This window comes from Salminus brasiliensis, chromosome 20, assembly GCF_030463535.1.
Source record: "Salminus brasiliensis chromosome 20, fSalBra1.hap2, whole genome shotgun sequence".
In the NCBI taxonomy this organism is placed as follows: Eukaryota; Metazoa; Chordata; class Actinopteri; order Characiformes; family Bryconidae; genus Salminus; species Salminus brasiliensis.
In genome coordinates, this window is record NC_132897.1 from 11,022,285 (window position 1) to 11,043,292 (window position 21,008).

At 42.6% G+C, this 21,008-nt stretch overlaps 1 protein-coding gene across 1 annotated transcript; it reads right to left on the reverse strand.

Moving 5' to 3' along the window:
- Nucleotides 1-2,589: 2,589 nt before the first annotated feature.
- Nucleotides 2,590-15,563, reverse strand: rgmb (repulsive guidance molecule BMP co-receptor b). The gene is made up of 3 exons (XM_072665084.1): nucleotides 15,028-15,563; nucleotides 6,629-7,149; nucleotides 2,590-3,460 (listed from the first exon to the last, which is right to left on the reverse strand). The coding sequence occupies exons 1-3, from the start codon at nucleotides 15,131-15,133 to the stop codon at nucleotides 2,780-2,782; spliced, it is 1,308 nt and encodes a 435-aa protein (XP_072521185.1). The 5' UTR covers nucleotides 15,134-15,563; the 3' UTR covers nucleotides 2,590-2,779.
- Nucleotides 15,564-21,008: the final 5,445 nt, after the last annotated feature.

Consider the following 21,008-nt stretch of genomic DNA (forward strand, 5'->3'; position numbering starts at 1 on the left):
TGTTTTTAAGTCACCGCATCCAGTACAATACTAAAACACTGATGTAACAATGGTGGTCCACTAGGTGGCAGTACAATCACATCTGAAACTCTTTTTTTTTCGAAACAGCAAGAATATGGAGCTCAACTTCTCTAACAAGACACTATATTTCATAAATAATTTAAGTATAAACATTGAGCAGTCACTCTTCACAAAAAACAGAATTCACTCACGACAAATAAAAAAAATAAAAACAAAATAAAATCACATAATCAAAGGTAACAAAGCAAAAACACAGGATGAAGGCTTACCTTTGCAGTTAATTGCACTCAGATGCCTTGCTCTGGTCTCTAAAAAAAAATCCATCAAACAATGAAATAAAGCCCATCTAATATTCGGCCAATCACGACAGACCGTCTAAGGATTCGGCCGATCAACACAGACCATCTAGGATTTGGCCAATCACCGCTCCCAGTGTTCCAAATACAATCTATTACACTTGTCACAGTATGGTAGCAGCTCTTCGGCACTGGCAGTAGTTGCAAATAAACATACAAACATGAGTCTACAGTAGCAAGTCTTTAAAAACTAAAAAAAGAAAAAAAAAAACGCTGCTAGAAAAGAAGAATTTAGGTCGGGAGCATTTCTACGGGCTTCCATTCTGAATACACAGTACAGAAGTCTCCAAAAAGTATGGGATTTAACACCGCTGGCATAATCAGTTCAATGCAAACTCAAAAGCACAGCAAAGGAGCAAGTGCTGTGAATATTTCATCAAAACCAATTCTGGATTTTTGAAAAAGCTTAAAGACTTAAACATACTTCAAATGTTTTCTGGATGAGGAACGTTCTTAAAGATGCTCTTTAAGACACCCATTAGCATTCTCCGAGGAGAATAAAAACATTGTCAAACACATTTTGCACCTCTTCGATAGGCAGGCCCACTGGTATAAAAGGGTCTAATCGGTTGAATGTGTTGCAGTATCTTGGAAACCATATAATAATAGTGCCATGAGCTTCATGTGCTAATAAGGAAATGCTGTGTGTTCCCCTCTGTGACAGTGGGCCACGCAAATTTTTGGCAAAATAAAGCATCACATCGTTGCTGTCAGGCGAAAACCTTGTCTCTCCATTTTCGTCACTTTTCACTTGTTGACATTATCTGAATATGGACGTTGTTCTTTACATTGTGAACGGAAAACCCAAGGATCGAACCCAAGGATCGAACCCAAGTTGGTTCGAATCCTTGGTCATGCTGCCTGCCATCAGCAGCCAGAGCCTGAAAGAGCACAATAGGCCATCACATAGGACAGGGACAGATACAATCGTTTAGGTTGGCTACCTAAAATTGGAGCGTCCAATTGGGTAAAAAGCTAAAAATAAAATACTTATAGTGCCCAAATAGACACTATAAAAAGAAATGTTCCAAAAACCTAGGAATTCAATCTTTTTACACTGACTTCCATTTAAAAAAGTCAAGAAAGTCTTTTGTTCTCCTGTAAAGCTGTCATTTTGGAGATACAGGGTTTTTGCGTGACAGACGGTATGGAATATCTTTCATTAGGAAAAATCTCTGGTTTGACCACAGTTTAAAATCCAAGTCTTAACTGCTTCCACTGGCTACATGCTGCAATCGCAAACGGATGTGCGAGATCTTTGGTTGGAGAGCAACCTTACTGAACGGATGGTCGACCTTGTTTGGCAACGGTGCGAAACAAAAGACAAGACGTTAGTACATTAGTAGTAAGCCTGAAAGTCAAATAGAAAGCTAGGCAATGGCTCACTTCAGCAATGGAGAGATCACTACCTTCCAGTTTCCTCAGTGAACATAGTGCTGGGCTTCACTCTGGGGAGAAACCCTAATCCAATCAGACTGAATCTATGTTGAAATGCTTTGCCATCTTCATGCTGTCCATGACTGTTAAAAGCACATACGTATCTGTTATCTGAGTAAAAAGAAAAGATTCTGATTGTCACTGATGATGAAACGCAGGGCCGGAATTAAATGCAAATGAAATTTGATTTGCTGGAAGGGCAACAAGCCACTGGAGGACAGTGAGATCCCTGTTTTTTAAAGTCCTTGAGGATTAGGTTTACTTCAGCCTATGTCTGCTGTGTTTGCTTGAATTCTTCATATATATATGTATGGAAATCTACACTCTGACGGAAAGTTTAACGACGATACTGAGTTCTAGCCTACGGAAATGAGGAAAGACGTACAGACTGATACTGTTACTGTGTCACAATTCGTTCTGATCCTTCCAACGTCAACCACATTACTAGGGCAGCTGCGCCCTTCAACAAACCTACTGTCACATGGTTCTGTGGAGTTAAATGGTGAGGTAAGTCCTATGTAAGCAATCTATGTACAGACATGTGTAGAGAATTTCATTGAAGAACAAACAAACAAACAAACAAAGAAACACATAAACAAACAAAAAGCGCTTGTGGGTACCATAAGAAAAGCTCTGGTTCTATGGAACACTGTTCTGTAGTTGCAACATAAAAATAAAGTGCTTCCGTTAAGACTTCCTCTCCTGAGGACAACGACAACAAAACAAGATCACCAAAAAAATTTACTTACATTAAAAAAAAAAAAAATCAAGCCCCGCCCCACCCGCTCCCGCCCCTGAAAATGGCATGTACACAAAAATTTACAGTCATAGAAAGACAGGAGGAGGCTCCCGTTTCCTCCGTAGCCGTATACACAGTATATACAAGTACCTTTTTGATTGTTTTCAAACAGTGTCTTCTCACACTGCAAATGTTTCGACGTGAAGACGTGAAACGTCACAAAAGTCTACAATTGCGAAAGTACAGCTGCGAGTAAGCAGAGCAGAACTGCGCTAATGGCCACCGGGGGACTTTTAAGGGCTCCCGAGCGTGGGAAAATGTGCCATTGCTCCCTCTTGGGGTGCAGCATCTCCATGTCCTTCAGTGCGTTGTAGGCGGCCGAGGTGAAGTTAGCGTCCCCGGTGGTCAGGAGGTCGAAAACGCACGAGTGGAAGTAAATGTCCTTGACCTCCAGCTGCTCTCTGCACTTGCTGGAGGCACTCTCTGGGCTAAAGGTAGAGCCCCGCTGGGCGGTGGCCCTCCCGGGCCTGACTTGCTGCTGCTGCTGGAGGCCCAGCACAGGAAGCTGCAAACGGCCCTCCTGGTCAATGCGCTCCGAGCTGGGGCAGCCGTTCATGCACAGCTGCAGGTCCTGCGTCTCATCGAAGGCCATGGCCAGTTCCTCGGGCATGCGCACCGCCAGCGTCAAGTAGTGGCCCAGCTGCCGCACCACCACCGTCACACCGATGTAGGCAGCGTGAAGCTCCACGTGACGGCCCGGAGACTTCTCCACCACCAGCAGGCTGCGCATCTCGCTGGGGCCGCCAATCACTGTGCCGTCCACAAAGGCCGCCGGCAGGTCATCTGTCACCGCCTGGTACACCTTCTGATCCGTGCACTCCTGGTACGGCTTGAATATTATGGTGATCTAAGGGGAGAACGTAAAGGAGGGTTAAGGTGTAATTTGGTTTAGTCAAGTTTCACATCATATTAATGCTCTCTTTGTACTGAAACATGCAGCTACGAGGGCCTGAACAATAATGTAATACTGGCTGATAAAATCATTCTCTATTAAAGTTGATTTGACTGATACCAATAATGTCTTGTGAACAGTTGTATCACATTTAAGTAATGTGATGTAACCATTACAACATAACAGGAATGTGATGCCCTTTTACAAACAAACAACAAACAAACAAACAAACTGTCAGGCTCTCTAAGGCAACATGTCTGGAAAATTAGTGTCTTTGGAGTTCATGTTACCCGTTTGAAGTTTACTTTAAAATAGATATTTATTTATTTATTAATTTATTGTTTTAGGTTGATACAGTCACAGTCACAGTACAGACCTTATGGTTTGGTGAATACATGCTATGCAGTAAGCGGTGAACAAAGTATCCACACTGTGGACTGATAAACGTAATGTACATTTTACAATTTTACACTGTAAGTCGTTTGCAAGTAAAGCATGGATTTGCACAGTATTGTAGGATCTGTAGTGGATGTATGAGCATTGCTGTTGTAACCGTAGTTTTATTGTGTCCTCTGTTGTTTCTTTATGCCTTATTTCTCACTATTTTGTTAGCAGTTTGCTACCTTCTGGACTTTTTCCATTTTACTCATGAAATCATGGTGGTTTAGACAAAGACAGTGTGACAGGGTCATTTGACAGTTGTAGGGTATGTGCGTGGAAACACTTCGCATATGTTAACAGTTTATACACTACAGGCTGCACCAACTTCAAAAGCAATAAAAGAAACCTAGTTTAGCCTTGTGCTTTTAGGGGGGGGGTGTTGCTTTTAACCTGTTGTACCGAAACCGCGAGGTCCACCACTGTGACCATTGCGTATTGTGGCAAAAATATTATATTGGTTGGGCTTCTGCCAACTTTTTTCTTTAATCTTAACAAAATGTTTCATAGCCAATAGCAATGTTTTAAAGCGTCCTTAAAAATATACCTGAAACAAACAAAAAAAAAAACTCTACATAAAATCAATTTGCTCTTTCAGTTCTACTCAACTTTCAGCTTGTCTGTGTGGTCTACTAAACACACAAACACAGCGTACAGGTTTAAAACTGTGCCATTCCACAACACTGAAAAGGAGGGGAAGGCCTGCTGACTAACAAGATGTGTGGCGTTACATTAGTGAAGGATGAATGCAAGCTTTGTTCACATGACATGGATGAAAAATGACCACTAGCTGGCCATTAGGTGAGGCAGCTGAAAGGGCCTCAGTTGAGCAGTGTGTGCTAATAATTACGGGCAAACAGTTAATAATGTGCCCCCACCTCCAAAGTCGCGAGGTCACAAATGAGAGGTAGTTAGCATTAACCTAGTCAGCCGGAGTGTTAGCCTCTTCACGCTTCCTCGGATGACCGTAATCTTTTTGTCATTTGAAGGACGACAACAGGGAGCTGTCTGTCAGATATCTAAAATCGTTAACATCAGATATTTACTGCCACTTTAAGACAGCATAGCATTCAGTACATAGCAGTCAACATACTGCTATGGTGTACGTGTGTGTGCGTGTGTGCATCTGTGTGCATGTGTGTGGCAGAGCGAGAGTGGAGGGGGGACAGAGGTCTTACAGTCGTGTGCCTGGAAAAATAGAGACAGAGCCTTCTTTCAAGGCTACCTTAATAAGGGCTGCAGTAAAGCCCAGGCTATATCCAGTCATTAACTACATTAGACTTTCAAGGCCGCGTTAGTCACAAGTGTTAGTCATAAGACCGCAGCGCTCTGCTTTGTCTGACCAGCACCTGCGAACACTTGGTCAAAGTTGAACCAGCTCGTCTGACTTATCAGCCATCTGTGTGTCCGGCTGATAAGCTCTTTCTGAAACTTAATTAAACTACGCTCATTAAATCGGACACATACATAGTGCTGGGATTAAAAAGCTGCTAAACTTTAGAAAGGGGAAGATGGTAAGTGGCGTTGGATACATACAGAATAACCCATTTTAAAAACAGCTGCACTAGGATTAAATTGTGTCACCATCAGAGATTTATTAAGAACTAATAGCAGTATATATATAACTTGTATGCAGAGGTTTTTCATCCCCTGTTCAAATGACAACAACTTTTGTTGTTCATTTTCCATGCGGGACTAATAAAGGACTATCTTATCTTATCTTATCTTAAAACAACAAGTCAATGAAGCCTCTACAGCAAAAAATATATAAGGGCAAATTATGGTTCTGTTAAAGAACAATTTCCATTAATTTTGTGAATTTAATTTAACATATTGGGAGAAAAATAAAACACAAAATAATCAGTAAGATACACGTTTTATTTTTACCAATATGTCAAACTCAGTAGTAGTTTATTAAACGCGCCAAAGTGTCTTTGTGGAGGATTTCTGGTTCTTATTTTCACCGACACAACGAAAAAGGGGAGTCAAACTTTTGCATACGACTATGCATAGAATCAGGAACTCAAATATATACTCTGTCCAATCTCTCATTCAATAAATAATATATATTATAATAATAAATATTATTGTACATATACTTGTGCATTCCTAAAATAGGCCAACGTCTAAAAGTGATGTTTTTGCTGCAACCATTTCACAATATTATAACTTAATTAAACATTTCTCAACCTTTCTCAAAAGAAAAGGTTACTACTTAACTTGGATGGTTCATTATATGTTGTGCCTTGTAGATGCTCACCTGACATTCAACTAACATTCAACTAAATGTGTATTAAATGTAGCTGAACTGTAACCTTAACCTTAAATCTAACCTAAAAGGTTAAGGTTAGGGTTAGGTGTAGGGTTACACTCAGTAGACAATCATTTACATTCAACTTAGAGTTCAGTTGCATTTATTACATATTAAGATAAATGTTGGTTGAATGTCAGGTGAGCACCTATGAGGCATCTACAATGGACCATTCGAGTGATACCAAAATAAATCTTGGTGTATTGTACTTACCGTCTGTATTCCTGTCTAAAAAGTTTGTCCTGACACATTTTATTCAGCTGTTCTGTGCTTAATGTTTTTTTAAACCAATTCTGAGATTCAATGATCCTCCCTAAAGAATCATCATCATATTAAACTGAGGTTACAGATTTACACCCCTTCTAATGACCCACCTTATTGGTTGCTGTGGCACTTGATCCCTGCACCACTGGTACATTTGTCACCTGCACCGACAGGTAATTGTTATCGATAAGGGGCCACGCCCCCTCCACCTTACAGGTCTGAAACTGGTCCTTAAAAGTTCTGAGGTGTGGGTCCCCGAACAGGCCGCAGAACAGATAGTTGGGACGGGGGAGCTCTGTCCCCGTCCCGGGCAGGGCGGCCTGGTGCTGGTAGCGGCTGTGGTAGTTGCAAGGTTCGATGGGGGCCGCGGGGTGTGTGGAGGACGTGGGGCCGTCCTTGGAGCAGTTCCTCTGGCTCATGAGGTCGCTGATTCCCAGCATGGCAGAGTGGAAGACCAAGTTGCCCCGGCAGCTCTTGGACGTGCGGTGGGTGCAGCCCGAGTAAGCCCGCAGAGCCTTGCAGAACTCAGCGTCAAAGCCATCCAGCGAAGGGTTCAGGTGTGAAGTGAGCGAGACAAAGTCTGTGGTGCACTTCTGGATCCGGCACTGAGGAGTCTGCACCTGGCTCTCCCCTGGAAAGAGCAAGAAGACAGGGACGCGTTAACCTCAGGTTCAGGCTTATTGTACGGTTAGTGTTATTCTGGACATGCTATTGTTCTCGGCTTGGATTAAAAACTTGAATTAGTACAGAACCTTCATCTTACGTGATTTGATAAACTTCAAAAAGGTTCCTTGCACACTAATTTACACTAATTTATTGTCTATTGATGGTCCTTTAGGGAAAACAATGTGGTTCTTCTTTAACATCACCACACTACATCCCTACTGCCTACTATGAAACTGAAATAGATGGAAATGAACTCAGAACTCAGTGATAGGTCCTTAAGGATTAATTGTAGAGACCTACAGGCAGTGTCAATGAGAATATGCAAGAAAAAGAAAACCATCATGACTACAGATGGAAAAATGGATCAGCTATGCATCGCCATCAGACGATTTTCAGCCAAAATATACGATCAGCATTTGTCCGATACGCGACCGGCTGCCTGGCAATGCTGCAATGGCAGCAGTTCCAAAAGAGGTGGTGGCTGGCTTCGCATGTATCAGAGGAGACATGTGTTAACCACTTAAATGGCCGAATGTTTTATTAAACACTTCTATTACCACTAAATAGCTCCACCAGTTTGCACAGACGTCCCTGTAGTTACTGTAATAGTGTGTAATAAGCCTTGGAGTGTTAAAGGGTTAAGTCCTTAACCTCCTAATGAAAGACAGGGTTTATTTAGCAGTGCCAAATTTGGAGAAAAGGGGGAAAATTAAGGAAATAAAGATTAATGTAGCAATCCAGACACAAAAACACTGATCAGTCCATCTCTATTCATGACTGTCTATATGACATGTGGCTTTGATTGAACGGATGACTGATTTCTTATAGTTTACATACTGAATGCAATCTACCAAGAAGATGAAGAGATAAGAAGGCTTACTGGCAACATCAGTGAGAATAGAGAAGAACATCATCACTGTCCTGGCAGTCTTCAGTTTTGACTGAATGACTGATTTACTAAATGAATGATTGATTTATTTTATTTGAAGGCTTAAAGTATGACCTACAGAAGACGTCAGTGACAATAAGGAAGATAAGGGGCACAGCTTGTTATCACCCCAAAAACACCTCTGAAGTGGTTCTGGATTACAGAATGAATGACTGATTACTTGTGTTCGACAGCTTAAAATACAGCTAGGATAACCCTTTTTAATGTCCACTGTAGTCAAAATCCCACTCTAGATCATTTCTACTGAATTCATAAGACATCTGTTTGTTTATGGTTTTAAAAAAGTGTTTCTGTACCTCTTCCACAGTCAGATACCAAAAGGAGAGCAGGTAGCAGAGCTGTTTAGCTTTTCTTTCACTCAGGAATTGTAAAAGTGGTGACAAAGACTTTTTGAAAGATTAAAATGACACAATTTGTAGAGTGTGATTAAGTGGATTATCTGATTTGGGGTAATAAGACGTAATTATGTCATTATCATCTCATCAGCTTTTGTCGGCTTGAAAGTGACCAAAACAGCACAAAGCGAAACACACTCTAGTGAAAAGCGAAGGTTAGCTGAATGCTCCTTAATGCTGCACATGTGTGTGCAACTATTTCCCTATATGTCTTGGATCGGTCTAAACTGGAATTTCCTAAGCGAGGGTGTGTCTTGCGTAAGCGTTTCTTCAAGGTCAGACTCTGTGCCTTGTTTTACACCGCGGGGCAAAAGACAGAAAGAGCAGGCGTGTAAAATCTCCCGTTATCACTGGAGAAGCGTGTTTATTGCACCAATAAGATCAAATAAATCGGCACCTCAAAGGTGAAACCAGTAGAAAACACTGGAGGCTTATATAGAGGTGGGATCAACCCCCTCCTTCTGCCTGGAACTACAAAAGAGTAACTCATCATAGTGTCAACTTTAGCCACTTACTCCAGGCTAATATTCAACCAAATTCACTTCAAATGGAGCATAAATGTTTACGTTAATCCACTTTCAGCCACAGACTGAAGGCCACTTGTGGGGTTTTTTTTCTGGTTCCCTCAAACGCTCGAAAGTCCAATCGCGTCAGGCATTGGTAAAGAGCCTCCTGCACACTAAGTCACAATGCTTTTTGTTTGTTTAAAAACGGTAAGAGGCTCTGTTTCATTATTGATTTCACACACAGAGCACTCCACTCCATTATCAAGCAATGACATAGCACAAAATAAAACGCCTGAGAGCGCGCGAGAGTGAGCGTGCGCGAGAGAAAACAACACTCATACACCATTAGTTGTGACTTGCTCAAGTGTGGTCCAACTGCATTACCTCAGAAAGAGAGAGGGAGAAAGTGAGCAAGCGAGCAATAGAGAGAGTAAAAGAGTGAACAAGAGAGACTGAGAGAGAGGGAGCGAAAGAAAGAGAGAGTGAGAGTGAGTGAGACAGAGCTAGAGCGAGAGAGGCCTCTCATAATCTGATATGAGCTGCAGCCTCTCCATTAACACGCCTGTAATGACTCAATCTTCCACAGTAAGGGCCTCCCACTGCAGCCTGCGCTGCCAAGAGCTCCCAACCACAGCCTATTCAAATGCATCTGATTTGATTATCAGATGATGGCGTACTGCAGGCAGCAGCGGCAGCGGAAGATCGGCCCACCGTGCCCCGCTGCAGCCAGCAGAGGAGGCATGACGAAGCACGGCCAGATTGAGTTTCACTAACAAGCTGTAAAACAATATGGAGGCCCAGCTGAAGCCATGTTGTGGTACAAAAGGCAAGGCTTAGAAAACGGCAGGAGAAAGGCCCTAATGAACTCTCCCACACACGCTAAAACACACACTGGTGGGTTTTCTGAATTTTAAAGGCACTGTTCTATTAACCCTATGTTACTTTAACCCCCTATGTTTCAGGCTTGTTTTGCAGTTATTAATCTTATATTTCAGTAACTACAATATAGTATTTCATTACTAGCATGATGATGATTCTCTATATAGACAAAAGTATTGGGAAACCTGCAGGATGTTGGGTAATTACCACCCCACCTTAGCCCCAACTCCTCAATTCGGCCCAAAATATTGGATGGGGCACCAACCATCATTCCAGAAAACAGAGTTCCACTGCTCCACAGCTCAATACTGGGGGGTTTATACCCCTCTAGCTCGACAGGTTCATGTTCATCTACTCCAGAGAGTCCTATTCTATTGGCAATACTTCTCTACAGGGACTAGACAAGCTGTGTGTGTGTGTGTGTGTGTTTGTGTGCGCACATTTGCACATCTGTGTCAGCAATGGGTGCAACTTAAGTACTCAAGTAACGGAATGCCTTCATTAGAAGGGCCGTCCACACTATTATTCATTATATTATACATATATTAATATTATAAATTGTATACTGCTTCATACTGTGGTATATATACACCATGCTATATATATATATATGACACATCCATGGCTTTACAAGTCATGAATTCATGAATGGTTTGAGACAGACTGTTGAGCAAAGTCTCCAAAATGACAAAAGGGCTGGCTGCAGATGTAACCACATTAGGTAGGCATGCCCTGCTTCTCACCCATGAACAGAGAGGCTTTTCATGGAAGCCCCGCGTGACCTCGTCACCCACCAAACTCAAGCGCCTCCAGCACTTCGCCCAGCTGCATGTGTGGGGCGGTGGCAAAGATCTTGGCCCCCAAAAGCTGATCTGAAACCAGGTTTGCCAAACAAGCATGGGATAGTAGACCTGTGCTGATCTCAGATCAGTTTAGAGGATGGGCAAAATGCCTAAAACATCACAATGCAGGTAGCACAGTGCATGATATGTCTCACAAGAAGGGTTTCTTAAGTTTACAAACAAGCTGGAATAGAAAAAAATGCACCAGCTAAACAGGAGTGTTTTAGAAAAGTGATAAGTGTAGGGATTATTTTTATCCCAACGTTTGTTTAAAAATCCACTATTTCAGAAGGAATAGAAGAAAAATAAATCTAGATATGATACTCAGATGTCAAACAGCTCCATGTTACTATACACTGGTTATTTTTGTTTACAAGAGACCAAACCCAGTGCCTGCTAAACTTCAGAATGTTAACGCTCAGACAACGCGAAATTCAAACGCTGTTAGATGTTAATATGTTGCTGGTGTCAAGTCATGGTGTTAAATAACCAAAATTCAACAACAGTCTAACGTTGGAGGTTGATGTCAACCCAATGCTGTTTTTTTCCCCAGATATTTGCCTTTGATTTCCCACTTAGTTAAGCTAGTTTTCACCTTCTACTGAGATAATTGGTCTGTTTTATAATGCATGCAATAGTTCACTGCTCCGCAAGCCCCCATGATATACTCCAAAAAGTGAATTATGATTCGTCATAAAAACTACAACACATCATATTGGCCACCCCTAATCAGCAGGTGAGCTTATTCCCTGTCCTGCTGTCACATGTGTGACGAATGTCAGTGCAGCTCTTGTGCATGATCAGGACAAACTGCATGGCCTTTATCTGAGATCTGTCCTAATCCAATTCACAGCAGTCATGGACACAATCTGTTTTTTCGCAGCTAGGTAGCTGAAACACAATTAGCCCGTCACCTGACACTCCTGTTTCAAAAACGCTGTTGTGAGGGAGCCGTGCAATTGGATCCACAGTCATACCAATAACAATAATGACACCGGGACACTTGATAAGCAGAGGAACGAAGGAACGCAGGAGAAAGTAAGCCGGTCTTCCTCTAGACTCCTCAAGCTGAGGGCTGTTTGTAATTTCAGAGCGAGCGAGAGAGAGCGAGTGAGCGAGCGAGGAATGGAATGGAATGTCTTTGGGGGTCCCCCAGGTGGGGGCAGCAGATCATAAACTATTACGAGCAGCAGAGGGTGAACAAATCAAACCATCACAGGCTGTGGTAGAATGTCTCAGTGTGCTGCCAAAGAGTGACGCTAAACCTAACCGCCCAAAACTTCCTCTTTGTTACGTACTGCATTTGAAAAGAAGATAAGATTCCCAGATTCCAGATCCAATCTTTACTGCCATGTCAAAGTCGCTGGCTGGAATTTGCCTTAGTGGGCTCAACACAGACGAGAATACAAAAGAACAATACACTAGACAATAGAATAGGAGATATCATAGAAAACCACTGATTTTAACTGCAAGATCAGAACCAAGCCGCCTGTGAACTCCGGACAGCACGAGTCTGTTGGATAACACTGTTTCTATGAACTTCCCGAATGCAGAAATACCATGAAAACTCCAGTGGCCTCATTTTTTCAGGTCTTTTCAGTCTTCGGGGTAAAAAGAACAAAGTCCTTGGTGTTCTTTTCTGGTTCAGCCAAGACCATAAAACCAAACTCGTAATAAACCAGAGACAGAGAGGGGGAGAGAGCTGGAGAGTGAGAGACAGAAACAAGCTAGAGAGAGAGAAAACAAGGTGTTTGTTTCACAGGGCGAGTTAATTTGCGGGGCTGAAGTGTGTCGTTTCGGAGCACAGAGCGCACCCTTGTTGCAATTAAAGCCGCTGGAAATATTTTCTCAGGGTGGCCGGCCGCTGGCGAGGCGCTCCTCAGCTGCAGTGGGGCCCTCGCCGGTGCAGCGAGTGAAATTTCAAGATGTGGAATTTGGCCAGGGCAGGGAGGTCAACTGCACCCCCTCCCTCGCCCCCATTGCCCCCCCAAGGGGTGAACTTTAACAACTGCGTACAGCAGGGGGGGTTACAAGCTGCTGTGTCGGAATGACATCTCCAGCTCCACTAGCACCAAAGCCTTGCTGAGATTTCTGTGGATCTCTCTCTCTTTCTCTCTTTCTCTCTCTCTCTCTCTCTATATATATATATACATATATATATATATATATATATATATATATATATATATTCTACATATATAGCCTACCTGACAGTTTCTTTCACCAAACAGGTTTGCAAGATGTCAGGAAAATGATGTTATAAAGGAGGTTAATCTAGTCGAGTTGTCTGGCTGATAACAAAAGATCAAATTCCCAAGCCCTTGTACGCTAGTGAGGAACATCATCCACAAGCAGAAATGGGAAAAGACAAAGAGAGATGACGTCTTTTTCACAAAAGTAATTGGTGTCCATTCCTTTTCATTCATTATTATCAGAATTAGCATTATCGAATGAATCCTGTCGAACATCATCTGTACATTTTGAATCATTTATCAATAAACTGTAGAGGTATCTTGATCTCCAAGCGGTCAAAGTGCCTTGGCAAGTCACTTCACACACGTTGCACAATGACACACACTTATAACGCCACATTATAAATTCACTTTAGTACTGCAGATCCACAACCCACAGAGATCAGTCGCACACATCAAAAATCACTGGAACAAAGTTTGTCAGGCAGGAGAACTGGAGTAGTCAGCACCAAATGAGGCAAAAAGCACTTCTAAAAAAAAATTTCAATCCTCAAACCTGCTCAAGAACTGCTTGAACCGCTCAAATGCCTTTCTCTCACCACTAAAGACCACTGAAGTGCGTTGTGCTCGACTGCCCAGGGTCCACGTTAAATTAATTATGAAGGTGTGACCGCTCAATGGACACCCAGCAGTATTCTCCCACCGCCATTAATTCAGAATGGCATGAACACAGGCTATGGCCAGGACACCCAAAGCGGAGCAGCTGTCAGAGAGCCAAGTGAAAACAGCGCACCAAATGTGGAGTATTCACAGTCTCCTATTCACAAGGCAACCCAATTTCTCTGGGGTCATTAAAGAGCTCTCCAAACTGGTGCGAGACATCCAAAGGAGCTCCTTTTTCTCTGACAGGTCCTAAACGGCAATTCCAATGAAAAGCACAATGGCATATTCTCTGTGGAGCACTTTCTTCCTGAAAAAGAAGCAGCATCGCTGCTGAGAACCACGTAGCCGTTATTCACTTGGAGAAAAATCGGATTGTTGGAGAGATAAGGAAGCCCTAAACTGGCAGCTCAAGAAGTAAATGAATCAGGAATTAGATCATAACTTCTCCTTAACTCTAAGAGCATTACAGCGCTGGTCAAAACCAGTCTGCACAGCTACGGGGGATGTTTCCTTCCCGGCAAAGGCCCACTGTTTGTCAGTAAGGACGTTTGTCTCAAAGTCAGCAAGTAAAGGTGAAAAACACGCTGCACCGTACAGACTGAACGTGAGTGAAAGTGATCCTGCAGGCAGATCTCTAGCAGAGGAAAGCTATGAGCCACCACTCCAGAGTTACAAATCTGTACAAATCAATGCAACACCAGTCCGGATCCGAATCAGGAGGCTTCAGTGGACACACAGGGACACTTCTGAGTCTCCTGATCAGTTTGCACCTCATTAAAAAAGGTTAGCATGGACACTGAGATGCTCCAGCCTGCAGTTTTGCAGATGCAGCACACACAGTGAACGCAGGGCTCATTCTCTCACAACTAAGCACTGATTTACAATGAAAAGGACTTTGCATATTTAAGATGATAAAGATTTCTGGACATATTACAGTTCTTAAGTGACTCGAAACTACTGTGATAATCTTTCAAACATCTATTTGTATCTCTAAAGACCACTGAAGTGTGTTGTGCTCGGTCCATGACCTGCTATGTCAAGTGTCCATATTAATAAAATATACATATATTACGTTAATACAGTTTTATCTTTTAGTTTATGAACGTTTGGTACTAAACATGCTGATTAAACACATTTATTCACTTTAACTTGATATAATGTTATTATATTGATTATGAAATCTATGAATCTATAATACTGTAATACTTCAGGAATTTCAACACAATTCCCATAGGAGTCTATTGTTTACTACAGGATAGTAGCTACACATTACACTGTTACAACTACAGTGAACATATTATACATTATTATACAAATATTATAAAGCAATATACATCATACAGATTTATTTTTGCAGTATTATTACATAGATTTATTTTTAGTAAATTGAACGTCTGGTGAAATAAACAGGAGTTACCGAGCGGAGCCAGGAGAGAGAGATATCCCAGGAGAAGCAGGCAGACGAGGGAGGCCGGGAGCGGGAGGCGCTCAGCCCCGGGGCAGCAGGAGCCTGCTCTCCCCATACCCGGCCATCCAGCGAGCGGGACGGGACACGGGGCGAGCCAGAGCCGAGGAGCCGGAGCCTGGCGCTTCCTCCCCGGACACTAAAACGGGTTTAACCGCCGCTAAAAGCTAACGCTCCTGAGCTTAACCTCCACACCGGAGAGGAGGAGCAGCAGCAGCAGCAGCAGCAGGAGCAGCAGCAGCAGCAGGAGCGGTAAGTGTAGAGGAGACGAGAAAAACAACACAAAAGTGTGGAGAACTGGAGCCACGGAGCTGTTCTCCTTCTTAGGTTCCGGGGTCCGTGGAGAAGAGGTCAGTCCACGAACAGGGCGGCTGAAGTCGGTGTGTCCGCGCTGGACATCGCATTGCTCCTTCCACACGGACAAAACCCTCCAGCACGGAGCGAGTCTGGGTGTTTTTTCTTCTTCCAGGAGATCGATACGAGAATCGTCAGTTGAGAGAAATCCACGCCCACTTGGAGTTTAAGACCACGCCCATAGTGCTACATTGGACACGCCCATGTGAGCGTGTAAGCCCCGCCCATAAACGGAGCTTGAGAATAAAGAGAGGGAATGTGGGTGAACTTCATGCCTCTGTGAAACCATTGGGGGGAAATTATATTAATCTACTGTTATTAATTTAATAAACTATTATTATTATTATTATTATTATTATTGCACTTAGTAGTAGTAGTAGCAGCAGCAATAGTGGTTTTATTAATCAGTAACTAATTCTTTATTTCCTTGTATTTCTTTTAAGTAGCATACATTATTTATAAAAGTTAATTTCTTAATAATCAGAATATAATGCAGATGCTTAAGCAGCCATTAAACCATATTAACTAATTAATTTGTAACTAACAAGAATTCCCCTCTGCATGTGCATAATCCATACATTAGCATATACATTCCTATGTAATTGGTAATGTGCTGTTATCATAATCATAAACGAGGGCTCTGTAATCTCTGTATCAAACACATGATTTGAATGAAACTGCTTTACTGTACTGAGATACTAATCTAACAAATGAGTCAGAAATCAGAAGCAAATTTGAGATTTGCATTACAGCGTTATAACAGCCTGGTAACTGTATGGTTTGGAAATAGGGGTGAAGTGATTGTAGTGTTAGCTCTTTAAACAGTGGCAGTTAGCTCTGAGCACTCTTCTGAGCACACCTATAATAGAGCAGTGCAGAAGCGTGCAGCGTAGTATTACGTTTATTACCACAATAATTGGAGTGCTTTCACAAAACGGTTCTGGGTGAGTAGAAAGACAAATTAGGGCAAGAAAACTTTGGAAAATGTGTGCCGAGACAGACATTATGGGATGGTACAGTCTGCCGTTTTATAGATGCAATATACAGACACCTCAAGATTTTACAAGACATTCATATGTTCTCGTTTCCTGCACAGGATAACTGCAGTGAGAGTGGTGTTTAAATGGCCACAACCCCACAACCCCCTCCTCTTCTACACACACACACACACACACACACACACACATACACACACACACATACTCCAGACTGTCTCTGTGTCTCTGTCTCCCCTCTCTCTCTCTCTCTCTCTCTCTCTCTCAAATAAGAGTGGCCGCAACACACTCAGTGTCCAGCAGGGGAGTAGAAGAGTTAGAACTTCTGCAAACTGTTCATCCGTTATACTGTCCAAAGGTCTGTGGACACCTGCTCGTCCGGCGTTTCCTCTAAAATCAAGGGTATTAATAAAGAGTTTGTACCTCTTTTGCAGCAGTAACAGTTTCTACTCTCCTGAGAAAGCTTTACTTTACTACATATTGAAACATTGCTTTGAAGATTTGACTGCATTCAGCCACACAAGAGCATTAGTGAGGTCAGGCACGGATGCTGGATGAAGTTCTGGACCCCAAACCTCACTCCAACTCATCCCAAAGGTTTTGGATGGAGCTCTAGCACTCCAGAGAACACATTTCCACTGCTCAATATCTCTGGGACTCCCATTCTATCGGCCATGTATTTGTATGGAAACTCTGTATGCGCGTTTAAACGCCTGTGTTTTCTGCGTTCACCAATTAGACAATGTATCTGGATATATTTGGATCTATAAAGTGTAGTATTCAGAAAGAAATCTGTGCTTTTTGTCATGTAGCCTAAAATTTAAATGACTGAATTTTGTTTTTCCGTGCCTGGAGGGAAGGCTGAAGTCTATCACTCAGCTTTTTACACGGCAGTTTAATAGAGTAACAGCTGAAGGAAGTGTGGAGGTTTCAGAGGTTTATTACTCTAATCCTCTCTGCTCCAACAGCTTAAGGGGCCTGCCCGAAATCAGCCGAGGTGCAGTGGAAGCCTCTGTCAGGACCCAAAATAGGATCTAACTTCAAATAAACACGCCGGCTTTCGCTCTAGCTGGGCACGGCTTGCTTAGGAGATTCTACTTCATCCATAAATCCATAACATTTCTGACCAAAACCACTTCCTTTAACCACAGTCTGAAGCTCCTGAAACTGGTTGGTTATGGTCAGCTTCTACGGCTTCTGTGGGAGCTAAGAAATGTACATTATGTACATCATACTGAAACTGGTTGGCCTTACGAATTCTTGGTCTCTACAAGGTCTAGGAATTACGCGGTGTGTGTGCTGTGTTAATCGATTATTGATTGGTCATACAGGCCGTGGTAGAAGGACGATGTCAGAGGCTTTGTCCTGTCTTGAATAGAGGTCAATTACTAGTTGCTCTCTTGACCTTCTGTGCCCTTGCAAACCACAGGGCAATTTTAAGAATCATCAAATTCACATTATCTGGGCGTCAAAATGACCAGGTGCATCCCAATGCCCTCCTGAGTGTGTAATCTGGGGGGACCTATGAAGGCCTAAAGACTCATTAGCATTTTTCTTCAGTTGGAGTGAATCTTTTGGTGTCACTTGCTTGTGTGATGTGATATATACAGTCCACCAGAACATTCAGATTTACAATATTTGTTATACACATGATATGATATAGACTTACAATGATATTTCTTACTATATTAGAATTATAAAAAAATGAATGAATGAATGAATGAATGAATAAGGCAAATTAGGAGAGCATGTCAGAACAGTGATCATTTACATGTATCCTTAAGAGTACAAAAACAATTGGTTAAATCTAAGGTATAAAGAGCCTTGTGAAAATGAAATCAGCCATAACATTAGCACCACTGACAGGTGATAAAGCACTGATTAATGTCAGTCATCATCTACAGTGACATCTGTCAAGGGGTGGATATATTACGCAGCAAGTGAACAGTCAGTTCTTGAAGGTGATCTGTTGAAAGCAGGAATATTGGCAAGCATGAAGTTCTGAGCCAAGAGTCATTCTGTGATGACGAGATGACTAGGCAGAGCATCTCCAAAACATCAGGCAGGTCTTGTGAGGTCTATCGTGTTTGCTGTGGTTAGTACTTACCAAAAGTGCTCCAAGAAAAGACAACCGGTGAACCGATGACAGGGCCATGGGTCACTGATGTGATCGATGATGATCTGCACACCTTCAGAGGTCTTGTGGAGTCCATGCCTTGAATGGTCAGACCTGTTGTAGCTGCACAAGGAGGACCTACTGTTATATTAGGTGGTACTAATGTTATGGCTGATTGGTGTCTGCAGACCACACAGAGAATAATAAAGGATATGGGAAATGTAGGATATGGGTCCTTTAATACAACAAGAACATATTATTATCATCATAATTTTGGACCATTTCTATTGGTCCATTTTTCATGAAATGTTTCGCAATAAAAACTGCACTTGATAATTAAAAATAAATAACGAAAATGACGTTTTTTAATATGAGATCATATAATATGAAAGATGATAAGTAATGTAAAATTTATAACTTCTGAAAGTGGTAACTAAATCTGCAGTCAAAATCTCACGAAGCTTACACACATTTTTGCCAATATATCCTTCCAAGTACATAGTCATACGCTTGGCACATATTAAATTCCCATTTGTGTACACTGACCTCATACAGTACAACCCTTTTAACAACTCCATAAACACCCACCTTCTATTATCCTGTCTGATGCGCTTTCTATTCTTGTCCGTGGGGTTCATCTAGTATCGCTTACAGTGCATTGTCCCTGCAGCTGGCCAGCCTCCTCCGCACTGGACGGTCCAGTCTGCCCACACTTAGGCTGGACTACAGTTCTCTGCACAGCTGCAAAGGAAAGGAAAGGCTAGTGGCTGAAGCGCAGCCCAACAAAGCTCTATCTATAGTGCAGGTCATAAGTAATTGGACAGAGGGACTTTTTACTAGTTTGAATCTGAAATGTACAAACAGTGTATGCAACAACTTGGGACTTTCACATGGTTTCTCTAATGTATATGTAAATGGCATCAAATTAACCTCATAGGCACTGCTTCACTTCAAATCCAACAAGCTGGTGTACAGAGATAAAACAGTGGATCAGTGGGTTATAACGATCCAGTAGTAGTTACACCTGGCAGTAATGGAGGGGCCCTGGGAGCACAGTTTAATCCACATTAGCGCCACTATCACTGAGATCGACTGCACAACTACACGGTTCTGTGGAAAAGCCCAACAAAGAAATAGGCTCAACCCAGCGTTTGGGTGGAAACAAATCACCCAGCATTTGTAACAGTGCTGAAGTGAGTGTATCCAAGCAGGGAAAACCCTAAACAAGGCAGAGTCATTGCAGGATCAGTATTGGGAACCAAATGGCCTGAACAAAAACGACCTAGCAGTGCATGAGTGGCTTGAAAGCTTCACTTGTGAAAGGGGGCGGCTAATGTTTTAGCACTCCAGTGGACCTGTTTCCAGCGTGACTGACCTGCACTGTGACAGAATCACGCAGAAACATCCGACATGAGCCAGGAAGGCATTGGATAGTGTCAGATTAGGCCACAGAAACACGGGAAAGAGGGTGCCTGCATTGTGGCTGAGTGAATACAGTGGCTTGTGTTACCACAACTTATCAACTCCCATGTAAATACATGTCGCCCAAACATTGGCATGACTGTTATCATTCAAGTCCAGGTTATCTCGGAGTGGTCGCGCTCCGAGCGCCCGACACAGTGGCTCTTTTCATGTGACAGGCCCTCACAAAGACGGCACTAGAGCTTTACTTCTCCCCTAAGCACCTTCCAGGGAAAACAAGCAAGCTCTTATTCCATACCATCCATTTTAATTAAAAAGAGGAGGCGGACATCAGATGATGCTGCGGCGTATCGAATGTGCGGACGGGAACGCGGCGGGCAGAGAGTGTGTGCTGTCCTCTGACCTTGTTTCTCAATTCCCAGCCATCTGTTTTGGCCGTCGTCAAAAGCCTCTTTGGTGGCGGGGCTCGCCCGGCCGCGCCCCCTCTCTCTCGCTCCGTCTCTGCTTCCTCCATGCTTAAAAGACATTCAATCTTGTGTCTGATACACACTGCTCCATGACACCTTCACACAAGCAGGGCTTTGTGCTCCAGGAGGGTCTCCCTGGAAGGGACTGTAAACCTAGTTACACACACAGGTACACACACAGGTACACACATACACAAACACAGGCATGCATACACATGTGCATATGCAGACACAGAAGTACACTCATAAACATAAGTCCATGCACCCATAAAGCACATACATTTATACTGCACACAGATGCACATACAGAGCCATACAGTTATACACAGCCACATTCACACACACATATACACTGCCAATAACATTTGTCAGAATATAATACGAGGACATGTGTAAAATGTAAGGTTCTAATATTTTCTTTATGCATTATATTGTATAATACACTCTAATAATGCTTTGCAATGTGCTTACATATTAGCACACAGACACACCATAGGAACCTTCTAGCAAGCATTTAGCAACATCATTTAGGATACCATGGCAACCACTTAGCAACACCAAAGCAACCACATGGGATAC

Excerpts from the sequence above, each read along its gene's own strand:
- rgmb (XM_072665084.1), bottom strand. The coding sequence starts at position 15,133 with ATGGGGAGAGCAGGCTCCTGCTGCCCCGGGGCTGAGCGCCTCCCGCTC. Across the intron at positions 7,150-15,027 it reads CTCTCTCCTGGCTCCGCTCG|GGGAGAGCCAGGTGCAGACT; the intron begins GTAACTCCTGTT and ends TGCTCTTTCCAG. Across the intron at positions 3,461-6,628 it reads GTGCCACAGCAACCAATAAG|ATCACCATAATATTCAAGCC; the intron begins GTGGGTCATTAG and ends TTCTCCCCTTAG.